This window comes from Jaculus jaculus, chromosome 8 (genome assembly GCF_020740685.1).
Source record: "Jaculus jaculus isolate mJacJac1 chromosome 8, mJacJac1.mat.Y.cur, whole genome shotgun sequence".
In the NCBI taxonomy this organism is placed as follows: domain Eukaryota; kingdom Metazoa; phylum Chordata; class Mammalia; order Rodentia; family Dipodidae; genus Jaculus; species Jaculus jaculus.
This window is the reverse complement of record NC_059109.1, coordinates 70,325,622-70,344,564: the sequence shown is the minus strand read 5'-3', so window position 1 is coordinate 70,344,564 and position 18,943 is coordinate 70,325,622. Positions and strand designations below refer to the sequence as shown.

The following is an 18,943-nucleotide window of genomic DNA, read 5'->3' as shown; positions in this document are numbered from 1 at the left end:
AGCCCATGGTGATCCTCCTACCACAGCCTCCCTAGTACTGGGATTAAACATGTGCAGCACCCCCATGATGGCTATTTTTAGCACTTTCATTAGTCCTGAGACTGTGCATTAAGTGCAGGCCATTTCAAATGTCCAGATTTTCTGACTAAGCTGATTGTAACACTAGTATTACTATAGGTATAAACATACATAGAAGACAGTTTGGTATGTCAGCAAATACTTGTAAACAGAATTAAAGAACACATTAAGAAAATTGTGCATCATGGCCGTGGCACAGACATCTGGGGTTCATTTGCTATGGCTTGAGGCCCTGGCATGCCCATACTCATTTCTCTCTGTCACTGTCTTTCGGTCTTTTAAAGAAATAAATATTAAACAATGAAAATCAAGAAAATGGTATTTCCCCAGCAATCTCATACCATGAGAAAGAAAAGGTCAACACCTGTTTGCAGTCAGAGGAGAAACTTATCTCTCCAGAAAAGAACTTGGAATCTAGATAATGCTTGGCAGGAAGATACTTTGACCAGGACTTTTAGCTATGTAGAGCTCTACTCTTCTACTTAAACCCAAACCTCATGTGCATGGTGAATACATGATGAAATACATTTAAAGTTGGTTTTCTCCATTTATTGCTTTACTCATTCTCTTATTCCATTCAGCAAATCACACAGTGATTGAACAACTTCCTCATGGAAGCTGTCACTTCATGGTTTTGAAGTGTATAAATCACAAGATTCAACAAAGGAAAAATGACTGTGTGGAAGAGAGATATAACTTTGTCAGCTGGGAGGACTTGGAAGGGGCGAGTATAGATAAAAATGGCAGGTGCAAACATAAGAAACACAATGATAATGTGGGTGGTACACGTGGAGATAGCCTTGTTGTTCCTTTCAGAGGAGTGTCCCTTTATTCAGTACAGAACTACAGCATAGGAGGATAGAAGCCCCAGGAAGCACACAGGAGTGAGCAGGCCACTGTTGAAGACCATCAGGAGCTCCACTGCAAAGGTGTCAGTGCAGGCCAGCTTGATGACCTGTGGGACATCACAGAAGTTGTCCAGCAGGTTTGGACCACAGAACAGCAATTTCAGGATAATGGATAAGGGCCACTTGTATAATTGAATGGGTAAATCCTCCCAGCCACTGAGCCATCACTAATGCATAGCAGACTCTGTGGTTCATGAAAGTTGAGTACTGTAAAGGATGATAGATGGCGATGTAGCGGTCAAGGGCCATCACAACAAGAAGAAACATTTCTCCTGCTCCAACAAAGTGCAAGAAAAATAGCTGAGTGATGCAGCCTGTGTAGGAGATTACCTTCTTCTCAGAGAGGAAGTCCACCAGCATCCTGGGATGCATCCAGGAAGGCCAAGTTGCTCAGGAAGAAGTAGAGTGGGGTTGTGAGTTTAGGGTCTGATCTTATGGTGAGGATGATAAGAAAATTTCCAGGCAGGATTATGAAGTAGAATAATGAAATGAGCACAAAGGACTGGAGCTGTACTTCTTGAGACTGGGTCAGTCCAAGGAGAATGAATTCTGTCACCACTGAGCTGTTTTTTTGTCTCCATCACTTCTCAGTCTGCAGAATTCAGCAAGCATGTTTTAAACCCTTTTTCCTTCTGTCTCAGCTCAATTCCATATGAAAACAGTATTTGCCATAGTCCATGTTCCTTGCCTTAAGAACAACCTATATCCACAATGTACATAGTTAATCCTTATATGCCTGTCCTAATTCCTTACTGTCCTTCTAGAAACACTTTAATTAATCTCTCCATGTGTGTTTACTTAACTGTGATTCTGCCAGCCTGTAAGCTTCTTTGCTTAGGATGTATTAAAAATTTCTCAATTAAAACAAAATTTAACTCTTAACTTGGTTGTTCTTATTGTAGGTTTACTTTTGCTGTTAGTGGTGGTTCAGTGTTACTTAATATTTGTTTGTTTTTAGAATATTTGCTGTATTGGTCCCCAGTCTGTATCTTTATAGAACACGGTACTTTTGTGAATGCTTTGTGCCTTCAGTTCCTATAGAATCCTTCTTTCCTGTTTATTTCTTTCCTGTTTTCTTCCTGAATTTGTGAATGCAACCCATGTACATTATCACTTCAAACACATCCTCAGGTCCTCAGGTAAAACCTATGCTTTACAACTTATTTACAGAAGAATTTCTCCAGTTACATCCCTGGCTGGATCCCAATCCTATATCTACACTTATTCTTACATTCCTGCCAAAACTTTTCCAGGATCATTTGCTTTCCATACATCTGGAATCTACTTCCTTCCAAATCTCATAATGCTACCAAAATGATATCCTTCCCTGGGGCTATAACTTTGCTAATAAAGGTTAAAACCATGTTGGAGAAATACAAAATTAAGGGTTAGTATGAATACTTTTTGTCCAGCAGAGTGTGCATGTTGGCCCATTTGACTACAGAAAATCATGGAACATAGCTGGGTGTGGTGCATGCCTTTAATCCCGGCACTTGGGAGGAAGAGGTAGGAGGGTTGACACATATAGAACATACCAATGTCCACTGACATATATACCATGATACATGCAGTCAATGTAAACAAGTTGAACAAAGGAAATTTTTATTTTGAAGCTCTTTGAACTGGTTTAGAAACTTCTTTCTCTTTTATCCACTTACACATGTCTTGATGTCCACAATGATACCACACTCTGTGTGCAAATACCTGCTTGGGAAAAGAAGTCCAAAACTCCCCTCCTATTTTTATACTATATGCATACAGTGATGACTACAGTCAATTATATCATGTCTCTCTGGGTTCACAGCACTAAGACAAAGGGGCTGATGAGTTACTATCTTTATATTTGCTGTTATTTTCTGCTGTCAATCAATTTCCCTTGTCACCTGGCAATAACTCATTGTATTCAGTGTCTTTGATCAATTTGATTTCTTATCCCCTTCTCATTTCTGACTTTGTTTCAGTTATTCTCAAATTTTGCTGGTCACTGAGATTGAGATCAAATATTTAACATTTTTTCACAGAATTCATTCCTGGTTTGCAAGAGAACAACTGATTTATTCTATCTCATGAGCCAAGAAAAATATTGTTAGTGTAGTTACAATGAAAGCCTGAAAGCTTTTGACAGTCTTTTTGCTTTCCTTGTTTCACATGATCATAAACACATCTGATACAAAATATGAGCAAGTAGCACATGTTGTGTCTTTGACTTTCAGAGTTCAGTCACATGGGCATCTGTAGAGTACAGTGGAAACATAGATTCCAGGGAGTTATCATCTGACCAGCTCCTGACATGAGGGATCTGGGGTGGTTGTCTGTTCTGGAAGCTCACAGTCTCATTCCTTATTTGCCTCTTCCTTAGCTTCCTTCTTTCACTTTTCTCTTCTAGGTATGCTTTTATTTATATTCATTGTTTCTTTATCTTTATTCTTTTCTTGCAATTTATCTCCCCAATTCTTAGTGACCTTCTGTTTCTATCTTATTTTTAATTTTTAATTTTTTTTTTTGAGGAAGGGTCTCACTTTAGCCCAGGCTGACCTGGATTTCACTATGAAGTCTCAGGGTGTCCTTGAACTAATGGAGATCCTCCTACCTCTGTCTCCTGAGTGCTGGGATTAAAGGCATGCACCACCATGCCTGACTCTTATTTTTGATTTTATCTTTCAATTTTCATATTTTTTAGTCATTGTTTCTCACTTTGTTCTTTACATTTATCTGCTAGCTAGTTCAATCCTTCTGCATACAGCCAAAAGAAGAGTGAGCACAGTGGGTGCTCACCAGATGACCTTCTGATAGACTTCCTACAGATGGGAAGTTTTATCTTACTTTTCAGTGCTGAGCCTTTTTTCTTTTCTATTATTCTCTCATGTATTTTTCCTTCTTCTGACTCATCTTGAAACAAATGATGGTTCTTGTCTCTTATTCTAAGGCAGAATGCTGGTTGGAAATTTATTTTACCTTGCTAAATATCATGTGATATCTGCAATTCAGTCCCAAAAGTATTTTACAGAAGTCATCTAGTCCTTGAAATGATGTAATTATTCTATGAAAGGGAAGGAACACATTTGCTGTTCCTCCTCTGCCAGAGCCTGCCAGCTGAAATGGTTCGAGCCTGATGTGGAGTGAGGATTAAGGAAAGACAGAAGAAAGAGTGAAAGCATGGACTCCAGTCCAGGGCTGAAGCAAGGCCTCAAGCCAGGACTGAAGACATGGTTTATTTCACAGCATTCCTTTTTATATCTTTTTACAAACAGTTTTTCCATGGACAAAGATTTTATGAGCTTTACAAGTGCCTATCAAAAAACCTTCCTGTTACAGAGTTTGTGCATTTCAATCACTTCTCAGTACAAAAGACCAGCCAAATGGCTGAATATACATAATCTTGCTTATAGGAAGGCTGCTATAGTTTTGCTAATGTCTTGCTGCCAGAAGCCCAGAGCTATGGATACAAGTCCAGCCAAAATAGCTCCCGACAATTCCCCCTTTTTTATTTATTATTTTTATGAACATACTGGGCCTTGGTGCAGAAAGACTGTGTCTGTCTTCGGTTGTCCTCTATGATATTTCGGCCTTACCTGTCATTGGTACATGAATTCCATGATTCATGCCCTGTCTTAGGTTGACCTAACTCGAGAGAATCTTACCCGTCTTTGATTACCAGCCTCTGCAGGGGCTTTAAGATAACGTCTCAGGAAACTGAGGTCGGGTCTGTAGCTGTATCCTATGTATTTCTGCACGGATATCCATAATGGATCTCAAAAGGCATTTAATGAGTATGGGCAGCAGACACAGAATAAGCAAAAGACAAACACCTGTAGCAGCAAAGCTTCCTATCCAAGAAGTGAGAGAATTCCATCCAGGCAAGGCAGACTTAAAAGCAGATATTAAGTCACCAGCCACTTTAGCTGCATCAAAAGTAAGATGATTATTTTGCAAAGACAAAATCTCTGAATGTAACTGAATCAGATTCAAGGAAATATTATCATTATGCCAAATACCTCTTAGATGCATTTTTATCTTTTCCCCACACTGTTGATGGTCATTATATTTTTTAGAAGTAACACAGATCCATTGAAAATCTACATGACACTCCAAATGAGTTCTAACTTTCAATACTAGTATCTCCTCACCCAAATATGTAACCTCGTCATACAGAGCATCTATTTTTTCTTCCAGTTTTCTATCTATATCTACTTGAGTTCCCAGAGAAATAGAAACATTTTTGGATAAATCATTAACAAAATGTGCAGTTTGAACTTCTTGTGACAAAGCAACAGCTGCAGTAGTAGCAGTAGCTAACAATGTAATAAAAGCTAGGATGCCTGCAATTACTAATCCTATCATTCTTTTTGGTCTACTTAAAGTATTCTTTACTTCCTGTAACACCTGTATTGCCTTGTCAGAATACCAAGGTCTAGTTACATTAACAGGAATCATGACAAATGCTGGTTGCTTAAAAATCATAACTCTATATCAGTGGACAGTTCTGAAACACAATTAGACAAAGTACAATTGTTACATGTAACATTGAACATTTCCTCAGCCCATGTAATATTTCTGTTTCCCATTAACATAGCATAGGGTGGAGTAACACAAGCCATGACTCTTCCCTTTGGGAGGGAAGAACTGTCACTCCTGGGGGAGGTGACGCTCACTCCTCCCATGGCCACAGCAACTTTCCATAAGTAGGTCTGTTGGAAGCCCTCATCAGACCACCAAAGTCCAGCAGAGAGTCCACCAGTCCAGTCATTGTTCCATTTACCATACCCTTCTGCTCCAGGATTTCCTGACCAGTCCTTAATATGACTTTTAGTTCCAGAGATGTTACACATGATGTAAGCAGTCCCTCATACCAAAACTATAGTTTCTCTATCTTCCCAAGTTGCTGGATGTAAGATGGGTGGGTCAGGAACATAAGCCCAATACAGCTCACTGTGGATCATCAGGAGTTGAATCCACATCATCAGGAGCACAGGCATCATTCTCCTGATGTTCAGTCCCTGCAAACTGGACCAACCTCTCTGGTAGCCACCTGGCATTGTCAGTGTCCTGTGGGAAAACACAAACATACCTTCTTCCCCATATTAATACTGGGTCGGGGCCATGCCATTGTCCATCAATGGGGTCCTTCCATCTAACCTGAGCATAAGTGTCCAATGTTCTAGGATGCCACAATCTGTCTGCAGCAGAATGACCAGATGCATCCACATTAAAAAAATTTAAAATAGGGCTGGAGAGATGGCTTAGCGGTTAAGTGCTTGCCTGTGAAGCCTAAGGACCCCGGTTCGAGGCTCAGTTCCCCAGGTCCCACGTTAGTCAGATGCACAAGGGGGCACACGCATCTGGAGTTCATTTGCAGAGGCTGGAAGCCCTGGCGTGCCCATTCTCTCTCTCTCCATCTGTCTTTCTCTCTGTGTCTGTCGCTCTCAAATAAATAAATAATTTAAAAAAATTTAAAATAAAGAGTACATGATTTAAAGCATTCTGTGGAGACCAAGGATATAACTCCCCCCTTTTTATTTTTTTGTAATTGATTTTTTAAAGCTCCATGAGCATGTTCAACAATTTTTTGTCCCTGAGGGTTATAAGGTATGCTTGTTTTATGAACAATTGATAACTGAGTACAAAAGTGCTGAGAAGATTGACTACTGTAACCTGTACCATTATCTGTCTTTATAATTAATGGCACACCTGCTACAGCACAACATTCGATGCAATGTGCTATGACATGTTTAGTAGCTTCCCCAGTCTGTGCTGTAGCCATTAGAAATCCTGAGTAAGTATCAATGGATACATGAACATATTTTAATTTTCCAAATTCAGAAATATGAGTTACATCCATCTGCCACAGATGATTTGGTTTTAATCTTCTAGGGTTTATTCCCTACTGAGGAACTGAGTGATATTCAGGACAGGCATTACATTGTCTCACAATTTGCCTAGCAGCTTCTCTAGCAATTTGAAACTGCTTTCTTAAACTTTGACTATTTTGATGATGTACATTATGAGATCTTTGAGCTAATTCCAATTGAGATATACCTATGATCTGTGTGGCTTTATCTGCCATATCATTTCCCAATGCTAAAGAACCTGGAAGGCCTGAATGAGCTCATATGTGACCCACAAAACAAGGATGAGAGCGAGCATGTATGCATCTTTTATTTGACTAAACAAATCTTGCACTTGAGTATTAGCAGTTTTAATACAAGACAAAGTTTCAAGTACCTGTAAAGCTCTAGCAATATATTGACTATCAGTATACAAATTAAATGGAGTTTCAGCTAAAACATTAAATACTGTAGCTACAGCTCTAAGTTCCACTACTTGAGCTGACCCTGGGGGAGTAAAAAATGAATAAGACTGTTCTTGAACCACATATGCTGCTTTGCCATTAGAGGATCCATCTGTAAACACAACTAAAGCATCTTCAATAGGCTCTGCCCTGACTGTGCAAGGAAAAATGAAGGAATGAAAATATGCAAATTGCAACAACTTGTCTTTAGGGAAATGATTATCTATAATACCAGGATAATTTGCAAAAGCAATAGCCCAAGAGTCCACATTTTGAAATAGCCAATCTACTTGTTGCTTTGTAAAAGGAACCCCTATAGTAGCTGGTTCCTTACCAAAATATTTTCTAGAGTTTACTCGAGCCATTTGAATTAAACAAGCTACTGCTTCATAATAAGGAGTCAACACTCTAGCAGAAGAAACAGGTAAATGTAGCCACAATAGAGGTCCTTCTTGCCATAAAACTGCAGTTGGAGTATGTTCAGTGGCCAGAACATATGCAGCCCATTCCCGAGAATAATCTATATATTGAATTTATTGTTTTCCAATAGCTTGTTTACTAAGGCTAATGCCTTACTTCCCCCATCTGTTAACTGACGTACAGACTTTGGATTTGGATCTCCTTTTAAAATGTTAAAGAGAGGCTTTAATTCCCCAGTACTAATTTTTAAATGAGGTCTAAACCAATTAATATCTCCCAAAAGCTTTTGAAAATCATTTAAGGTTCGTAACCCATCCTTCCTGAATTGAATTTTTTGTGGGAATATGGTTTTTGGATATAATCTGTGTCCTAAATATGAATATGGTGGCTCAGTTTGAACCTTATTTGGAGCTATAATTAATCCTTGCTCTTTTAAGGCTCCCTGTAAATGCAAGTAAGCTGTTAATAATAATCCCTCTTGTTTGAACGCCAAGATAATATCATCCATATAATGAATAATATATACCTGAGGATAGGCCTGTCTAGTCTTTGTTACAGCTTGAGCCACAAACTTTTGACACAAGGTGGGGCTGTTAGCCATACCCTGGGGCAATACTTTCCAATGATATCTTTTCATAGGCTCCTTAAAATTGTAACACAGGGCCAAAATAAATAACTAAATCGGACTTCCGGTCAAGATGGCAACCACCTAGCTGCACTACAAACAACAAGGGGAAAAAAGGCAAGTATTTAAGGGAAATTAGAACTTTTTGAAGAGGGAGGGCACAGATTGGGGAAAAGGAGGGAAGCACACACCCCCGCGACCCACGCCACGCCACCCCACCTGCCGCGAATCGCCACATCGGGCGCAGCCCGGCACCCAGCGGCCCAGCGCCCCGTGCGCACCAAGCCCCACGTGCCCCGGCGGCCCTGTGCGCCCCACAACCCCCACGCCCCACGCCCGCACACCCCCCGCCCCTCCCCCCAGCTCGCCCCTCCCCCTCAGCGCACCCCACGCTCCTTATCCACATGCGGCAGGCGTGGCCCGAGCGAACCGAGGCTTCCTGTGCCCAGGCACCCAGGCCTGCCCCACACCCCTGCGCCCCCCGTGTGCCCCAGACCCCCGCGCCTTGAGACACCCCCGCCCCACCCCCCGCACGCCACGAGACCCCCGCACCCCACCCCCACGCGCCTCGAGCCCCCCCTCCGCGCGCCCCGCCCCCGCCTCCCCCCACACGCCCAACGCTCCCTACACACACGCGGCAGGCGCGCTCCAAGCGCCCCGCAGCATCCCGCGCCCCCTGCATGCCCCGAGACCCCTGCGCACGACCCCCGTGCTCCTTGAGCCCCCCGTGTGCCCCACCCCCACCACGCGTCCAGAGTGCCCCGTGGTATCCCGCAGCGTCACGCAGCATCATGCACTCCATCTTATCTCAGAGTGCTCCATGCCCCCTGCGCAACCCGCGACCCCTTGACCCCCTCCCCCTTGCGACCCGCCCACTCCCCCACCGCGAGTCCAGAGCACCCCGCGGCATCCCGCAGTGTCCTGCGCCCCCCACGCCCACCCTGCGCCCCCACCCCCACATGCCCCGGAGCATCTGCACCCTGGAGCGCCCCCTGCCACCCTCCCCGCGCCCCCACATTGCACGCCCCTTGTCCCCCTGCCTCACACGGCCTGGGTGCCGCATCATGAGCATGCCCCTGTGTGTCCAGGCGTGCCCCTGTGCCCCACCCCCATGCGTCCTGCGCCCCGGCGTGCCTCAGCGTACCTCGCCCCCCCTCCATGCCCCGTGGAACCCCCAAGACCCCCCCGCAAGCCCCCCGTGCGTCCAGAGCACCCCGCGGCATCCCTTGGCAGCCTGCACCCCGTGTGCCCGGCGCCCCCTCCCCCCACGCGCACCCTACACCCCCCCATGCACCCCGCGCACCCCCCACGTGCCCTGCGCCCCTAGCCCCCCGCACCTCCCGCACGCTCTCCTGTGCCCCCCTGCGCACCCTGTGACCCCCCACATGCCCCGCACCCCCCCCGCGCCCCGCACACCCCCCCTGCATGCACAACCCCCCGCACCAACAGCACGCCCCTCACCCCCTGACTGATCAGAGTGCCCCACGCCCCTGCCCCTCCAGGGCACCCCACCCCATGCACACTGAGCCCTGCTGCCTCCCGCACACCTCACCGTGATTGCCCAGTGCCCCGGCGCACCCCGACCCCCCCCACCGCGTGCCCCACTCGCTCCATACACACCATCGCACCCCACGCCCCCTTCCGCCCACCGCCCATGCACCCTCCGCACATCCCGTATGGCTGTGCTCTGATCGGGCACCCACCAGTCACGCCTGCCAGCCTGCTGCACTGAAGCTGAGACCTCCTACCTCGCCCTTGTTCTCTGATCCTGCGAGTAGACCAGCCACATGGTGCTCTGTTCGCAGGCCTGTGGGGGCCACCCCTGCCGTGAATAGGTGGCTGCCAGATCCCTTGTTGCTGTGCTCACATCACTTACCGCCGGTCAGCTTCTGCTGTGTCCTGATTCTGTACCCACATCATCTGCCTCTGCACTACAATTGCATGTGCATCGGGCCCAGTCCCACAGCAAGAGCCACATAAGTCCACACTGAGTCACTAGTGCCAGCGCAGGTGCCATCCCCTACCTGTACATCGCCACCCATCCCCCACACCCCTGAGGCAGAAGAGCACAGACTGTTTACAGACCCCAGTGTACCCAGCCAGAATCTAGGCACCTTCAGGGCTTGCTATCTCAGTCCCCTTTCAAGCTGAAAGGCAGGCAGCTTAGGTGCATTACTGGGTGAGAATTCAGGCAACTTTGGTGCCCCTGTCAGGGTATAGGTAGGCAGCTTTAGCAAGAGTGAGCAAAAATCCAGGCTGCTTACAACTGCCCCAGGCTGCCTTGGATTCGCATTAAGCTAGATCCCAGGCTGCTCCACCCACCTACCTGCCCATACACTGACATGGGTAGACCACAGCGCAAAAGAAATAACACGAAAAATAAAATGGAAGAAAATCCAGACAGATCACGCAGTCCAACAAGGATCACAACTAACCAAAACATAGAAGAGTGTTTAGGATCAGAACATCAAGTGGAAGCAATGAACAATGCAACCCTGCCCAAACTACTGCTAGAACTGACAGGAAAGCTACAAAGGATAGATAATCGTATGGATGCTACCATCACTAAGCTAGAGCAATATGATAAGACACTGGAAGGAATTCAAAGAGAGCTAAGAGAGTTGAGGGAGAATGAAAAAAAAGAGGACCTTAAAAATCAGCTGGCCACACTAAATGAAAACATAAAGAAATGCAAGGATGATTTCCAAGAATCATCAAGAAGATCAGAAAATGAGACAAAAAGGGAGCTGGACAAAGAGATGGAAGTGAAACATAGGAAAGTAGTAGAAAATGCAAACTTAATTGAACAAGTCCAAAACTCACTAAAGGCTCTCAAGAATAGAGTCAGCGAAGTGGAAGATAGAAATTCTGATCCGGAAGACAGGATGGAAGAAACAGTTTGAGAGCCCAAAAATTTCAGTAAGTTCAAAAGTTCCTGTGAACAGAACATGAGAGAATTGTGGGATACACTTAATCGTCCTAATATCAGAAGCATTGGAATACCAGAAGGAGAAGAATTTCAGACCAAAGGCATGGAGAACTTATTTAACACAGTAATTGAAGAAAACTTCCCCTGTCTCTTAAAAGAAAGGCCCATCAAGATTCAAGAAGCAAACAGAACTCCTAACCGACTAGACCAAAGGAGAAACTCCCCAAGACATATAGTCCCCAAGACTCTAAACATTGACACCAAGGAAAAAATCCTAAAAGCAGCTAGGGAAAAACAGCACACCACTTTCAAAGGAAACCCCATCAGAATTACTTCAGACTTCTCAATGGAAACCCTGAAAGCTAGAAGGGCCTGGAATGATACTCTCCAAACTCTAAGAAACTATGGCTTCCAACCCAAACTACTCTACCCGGCAAAAGTCTCCCTTATAATAGATGGTGAAAGGAAAACTTTCCATGACAAAACTCAGCTTTACAATTATATGAACACAAAACCAAACCTACAGAAAGTACTCCAGGAAATTCTCCACAGAGAATAAACAAATAACCAAACACAAATGCCTACAAGAAGAAGATCACAGCAACCAAACCCAGAGTAGATAGAAAAAAAAAATTAAATTCCATGGAAATGCCAACACACCTCTACCACCACAACATGACAGGGATCAAATCAAATCTCACAGTCATCACCCTAAACATTAATGGCCTTAATTCACCTATCAAGAGACACAAGCTAACAGGGTGGATCAAAAAATTAGACCCCTCAATCTGCTGCCTTCAAGAAACCCACCTTACCACTAAAGACAGAAACCTCCTCAGGGTGAAAGGGTGGAAAGCAATATTCCAAGCAAATGGGAATAAGAAACAAGCAGGTGTAGCTATATTAATATCAGATAAAGTTGACTTCAAACCAAAAACAATCAAAAAAGACAAAGAAGGCTACTTTCTACTTGTAAAGGGAACAATCCATCAAGAGGATATTACAATCATAAATCTGTATGCACCAAACACAGGGGCACCGCAGTTCATAAAACAAAACCTATTGACAATAAAACAGAAATAACCACCAACACCATCATAGCTGGGGACTTCAACACACCATTACCAGTGATAGACAGATCATCCAAACAGAAGCTCAACAGGGAAGTAAGAGAGCTCAACAAAACCACAGAGCACTTAGACCTAACAGACATCTACAGAACTTTCCATCCCAAATCCACAGACTACACATTCTTCTCAGCAGCCCATGGAACATTCTCTAAAATAGACCATATACTGAGTCACAAAGATAGCCTCCACATATTCAGGAAAATCGACATAATTCCCTGCATGATATCAGATCATGATGCTATATTCCTAGAAATCAACAACAAAAAAACCAACAAGAGCCCCTAAGGCAACTGGAAACTGAATAGCACACTCTTAAACAATAAATGGATAGTGGATGAAATAAAAAATGAAATTGCAAAATTCCTGGAATTGAATGACAATGAGAACACATCATATCAAAACTTGTGGGACACAATGAAGGCAGTCCTCAGGGGAAAATTCATAGCACTCAATGCCTTCATAAAAAAGACAGAAAGATCCTAAATCAATAGCCTAACCATCCACCTAAAGGCATTGGAAAAACAAGAAAAATCCAACCCAAAGAGCTCCAGAAGGAAAGAAATAATTAAAATCAGAGCAGAAATTAATGAATTGGAAACCAAGGAAACAATTAAGGCAATTGAAAAAACAAAGTGCTGGTTCTTTTTGAAAAAATAAACAAGATTGACAAACCTCTGGCCAGTTTGATCAAGCAAAAAAAGGAGAGACTCCAAATTAACAAAAAATTCAAAATGAAAAAGGAGAGATCACAACAGACATCAGTGAAATCGGCAGAATAATCAGGACTTATTTCAAATACCTCTACTCCACAAAACTGGAAAATGTGGAGGAGATGGGTAAATCCTGGATGCATTTCATCTACCAAAGCTAAACTCAGAGCAGATCAACCACCTCAATGAACCCATCACGCTCATGGAGATTGAAAAAGTAATAAAAAACCTCCCAAAAAAGAAGAGTCCAGGACCAGATGGATTCCCAGCCGAATTTTATCAAACCTTCATGGAAGAACTCAAACCAATCTTCCTAAAACTGTGCCACACAATTGAAGAACAGGGAAAACTACCCAACTCCTTCTTTGAAGCTAGTATCACCCTAATCCCAAAACCAGGCAGAGATGCCACAAGAAAAGAAAACTATCGGCCTATTTCCCTAATGAACATAGACACAAAGTTCCTCAACAAAATTCTCACAAACCGAATCCAACAACACATCAAAAGCATTATCCACCTTGACCAGGTGGGATTTATCCCAGGAACACAAGGGTGGTTCAACATATGAAAATCTGTCAATGTAATACACCACATAAACAAGCTTAAACATAAAAATCACATGATCATTTCGATAGATGCAGAAAAGGCCTTTGACAAGATACAACATCACTTCATGATCAAAACATTGGAGAGAATCGGCATGGCCAGTTCACATCTTAATATAATAAAGGCAATATACAAAGCTCCAAAGGCCCAAATAATACTTAATGGAGAGAGACTGGAGGAATTCCCATTGAGATCAGGAACAAGACAGGGATGTCCTCTCTCACCTCTGCTTTTCAATATAGTTCTGGAAGTCCTAGCTCAAGCAATAAGGCAGGAGAAGGACATAAAAGGGATACAATTTGCAAAGGAAGAAGTTAAGTTAGCTCTATTCGCTGATGACATGATTGTATATGTAAGAGACCCGAGAGACTCCATCCCAAAACTCCTGAAGGTGATTAACTCCTATAGCAAAGTAGCAGGATACAAAATCAATGCACAAAAATTGGAAGCATTTCTGTATGCAAATGACAAAGACACAGAAAAAGAAATAAAGGACATAGTCCCATTTTCAATAGCAACAAAAAAAATAAAATACCTTGGAATAATGTTAACCAAGGAAGTAAAAGATATATACAACGAAAATATAAAAACTCTCAAAAAAGAAATTGAGGAGGACTTGAAATGATGGAAAGACCTCCCATGCTCCTGGATAGGCAGAATTAACATTGTGAAGATGACAATCCAACCAAAGGCAATATATAGATTTAACGCAATTCCAATTAAAATCCCTACAGTGTTCTTTACAGGACATAGAAAAAATGATCTCAAATTTCATATGGAAATTCAGAAGGCCTCGCATATCCAAACATATCCTCAGCAAAAGAAATACCTCTGGTGGCATCACCATACCTAATATAAAGTTATACTACAAAGCCATAGTAATAAAAACAGCATGGTACTGGCATAAAAATAGGAGTATAGACCAATGGAATAGACTTGAGGACCAGGATTTGGGGCCAAGCAACTATAGCTACTTGATATTCGACAAAGGCCCAAACAATATAGACTGGAAAAAAGATAGCATCTTCAACAAATGGTGCTGGACAAACTGGATAACCACATGCAGGAAACTAAAACTTGATCCACACATTTCACCATGCACTACACTCAAATCCAAATGGATCAAAGACCTCAACATAAGACCAGAAACTCGAAAACTACTGGAAGAAAATTTAGGAAGTACTTTCCATGATATAGGAATGGAAAAAGACTTCCTGAATAAAACCCCAGTGGCTCAAGTTCTTAAACAGTCACTCAACCATTGGGATCATATGAAGCTGAAGAGTTTCTTTACAGACAAGCATATAATAAGCAAAGCCAATAGAATACCCACAGAATGGGTGAAAATATTTGCAGGTTATCCAACTGATAGAGGCCTTATCTCTAGAATTTACAAAGAACTCAAAAGTCTAAACAATAAGAAGACAAATACCCCACTCACAAAATGGGGCACAGAGTTAAACAGGCAATTCACAGAGGAAGAGATACAAATGGCAAACACACACCTAAGAAAATGTTCATCATCCCTAAACAACAGAGAAATGCAAATTAAAACAACTATGAGATTCCACCTTACCCCAATAAGGATAGATAACATCAAAAGGTCAAATGAAAATAAATACTGGCAAGGATGTGGAGAAGCAGGGACACTCATTCACTGTTGGTGGGAATGCAGGATGGTACAACCACTTTGGAAAGCAATATGGAGACTCCTGAAAAAGCTGACTATAGAAATACCAACAGACCCAGTTATACCATTACTGGGCATGTACCCTAAAACCTTCAAACCAAAAGCCAGAGAGATTTGCTCAACCATGTTTGTAGCAGCTCAATTCGTAATAGCTAAAAGCTGGAATCAACCCAGATGTCCATCATTAGAAGAATGGATAACAAAGATGTGGTATATCTACACAATGGAATTCTATACAGCAGTAAGAAAAAACGACATAAAGAAATTTGAGGAAAAATGGTTGAACCTGGAACAGATCATTCTCAGCTAACTTACCCAATCACAGAAAAAAAATCGACACATAGTCTCACTCATCTGCAACACCTAACCTGAATCTGCCCAAGATGCCTTACATACCCAGCAAGCACCTCATGGACTAGACAATAAGATGGATGGGAGGGCGGGGAGGGAATCAAAGGGTGGAAAACAGTAATCCGGACCCAAACGGCAATGGTACCATAAAATTCTACTTCCTAAAAGACAGACCAAGTGGCTGAACCTTCACTAGACCCTTACAGGAAACACCTGAACCACAAGACACTGGAGAGGGTAGAATCAAGACTGACCTAAATCTCCTACATCTTCCCTCCCTCCCTCTCCCCCTCTCCCCTCTATCTCTCTCCTCTCTAACTCTTGTATATTAGTTATCTTTTTCCTCAATTTAATAGTGGACACTGACCTGTAAACCCCACTTCCAGCTTGGGCCTACCATCCACAATGAGCTTTTGATCAGAGAAACCTAGAAGGTTTCCCAAAACAATGACAGACTTCTGTCAGAGTACTTGATGACTCACCAAAGGCCAGTGGTAAGACCCTATTGCTGAAGACTCCATACGCAGCTGACGTGTAAAATGGAATGACATGGCTGGAAGCCAGGAGAGAGTCAGTCCCCAGACAGTCAGCGTGTCTAGTGCCAGAAGGCACTACATAGGCAACTGGGGGAAATGACCAAGATCTGTCTAAGCAACACATTGTTTAACCTAATTAGCAACAAATAACCGGATGTGATGCCCACACAAGTGCAATAGTGGTACACAGCCATGGTGAGGAATCAATTGCTCTTGATTTGGCTAACTGATCCACTCAGTTGTACTTGACCCTTAGCTGGAGCTGGGAAACAAGTCAGAACCATACCCAAACACAAGCCCACTCTACAATATCAAGCTACCATCAATCATGGGGTATAAGAGGACCTACATCTATCAAACTGTCTATCAAAAAAGTAAGTGTTATTTCAATTTTCCGGGTGCTAACTTACTCTCCATTGGAGAATCTGCTTCTCTTTTCCAGATAGATGCAGTTCCTAAGAAGAGAGCTGCCCCAACATACCTCAAAAGGGGCCCAACTGAAACTAAGGACAACTGGCGAAATAAGCAAGGGTGATGTTTTCCTGTGAACAGGATACCAGCACAAAGGGGAAGGAGATCAACGCAGAGAAAAATCAACTCCTACCAAATCAGAGAGCCAAAGCCTCAGAGGCCCCCAACACCTCAGCATTGAAGCAGACCAAAAATGAACCCAACATGGCTCAGGGAAATCTTGCGGAAGAGGGGGCGGAAAGAATGTCAGAGTTACATGTTGGGTCATGATTTGCAGAGACATTTATCATACCAATAACTGGGGGCTACCTCCACAATGCCTGTCCCATTTTCATTAACAAGGAGGGTCTAATGGGAGGGGGTAGATCACAGATGAGCCTAAATAATGGTACCAAACTGTCTGTATTTACGGAAAAGAAAACTAATAAATTAAATTAAAAAAAAATTGATTGACAGCACACTAAAGGCAAATCTTTTACAATCTTGAGGAGCAAGAGGAACAGTATAAAAACAATCTTTTAAATCCAATATAACTTTATAAGTATCTTTAGGAATAGCAGAAGGCATAGGAAATCCCAGTTGCAAAGTTCCCATCAATTCCATTGTTTCATTTACCTTTCTAAGATCCTGTAATAATTTCCATTTTCTAGACTTCTTTTTTATAAAAAAAAAAAAAAAAATTGGAGAATTCCAAGGTGAATTTGAAGAAGAACCTCCTTGATTGACTTCCCTTGAAGGGCAGCAACCAAGGCTAGCCCTTGTGTATAGGATGGTCCTATGTCAGAACATAGACTAATATAATCAGTTATGTTCCCCTTTCTTCTAAATGGCCTCAAGGCCGCTTGACAAGCAGAGTTAGCATTCTCATAGGCTAATAATTTTACAAGTGCAAGTCCTGCTTCAGAATCTCCAACCAATCTGTTAGCAGCCTGTAATAATCCATCCACAACGTTTTGATATAATTCATCAGGTCCTTGCCTAATTTTTGACAAATCTTCAGTCCCCCTCCCAATGGATGGAAGTTTATGCCAAGCCTTTTTAGCTTGTGCATTAACGTGAGCATAAACGCCTACATTAAACTTCAATTGATTCTCAAGTTCCCGATATGGTCCCTCTCCTGCCAGCACATCAAAAGTAATAGGTACCCCCTGAGCCTTATTCACCTCAGCAATAGCCTGACAGTTTTCCATGTATTCTGTTTTCCACAATAAATAGTCTCCTCCTGACAAACATGCCTTTGCTACTTTTTCCAGTCCCCTGGAGGGAGCGCCTCACATGCCATAGGGTCTATAAGAGCAAGTGTGAAAGGAGCTGTAGGGCCATATTGCTCACAAGCTGCTTTTAATTCCTTCAACTGCTCAAAAGGTATAGGGTTATGAGATCTTTCTTTATTCCCTTGACTATCATTTTGCTCAAAAACAGGATATACATCAAATCCCTGCATATCTTCTCCTTTTTGTGCTGCTCCTGCAAGAGTTGCTTGCAGAGGTGAGACAGAAGGCCGAATCAAAGATACAGGATGAAATTCACCTTCAGGTTTTGACATTACCTCAATAGCAGGAGGTTTTTTTTACAGCAGAAGGATTGGGAGTGACTGTATTTCCTGGAATATGCTTTCCCTGAAATTGCTGTACTTGTAAAGACAGTGATTTAATCATACTGCGGGGACATGGCATGAAGAGGATGGGGCATCACGATTAAGGACAGAGGAGGAAGGCCCGAGGGGGTCAGACCCAGATCTCCGATCGGGAGCGTGTCTAGTTTGTGAGTGGGTAACAGGAAAAGCCAAACAAGGAGAAGACGAGGGTTGAAAGGGCTGGGGTAGGGGAGGGGCGAGTTTGGCAGAACAGAGAGATGAGAAAGTTGTTTTTGAAGTTGGAGAATTTCAGTGAGATCTCGAACTTGAGAGGAGAGGCGAAGCTTGGTCTCAGAAAGGGAATTAGGTGGAACAATTGGAAAAGAGGGCAAGGTCAAAACAGGAGCAGAGGGGAGAGTTTTGGGGAAAAGAGTTGGGGCAGTGGGGGCGAGGGGTGGCCTATCAGGATTATGATAACGGGCGGCCTCACCTTCTAAGGTGGTTGCATCACCAGGATCGAGAGGGTCATCTTGAGGGGAGGAAGAGGATGAGGGACCAGTAGGAGGAGGCTGAGGCTTAGTGGTAGGTTGTTTCTTTAGAACAGGATTGATTAGGTGAGGTGAT

General features: G+C 43.1%; 1 protein-coding gene across 1 annotated transcript; it reads right to left on the bottom strand.

Annotated features, from left to right (window-relative positions):
* Window positions 1-655: 655 nt before the first annotated feature.
* LOC101598343 (olfactory receptor 4N5) lies at window positions 656-17,933 on the bottom strand. Its single transcript, XM_045157013.1, is given in 6 exon segments — window positions 656-1,102; window positions 1,104-1,353; window positions 1,355-1,561; window positions 5,917-6,032; window positions 7,209-7,429; window positions 17,591-17,933. Coding segments are annotated over 6 exon segments (1,584 nt in total).
* Between the last annotated feature and the right edge of the window lie 1,010 nt (window positions 17,934-18,943).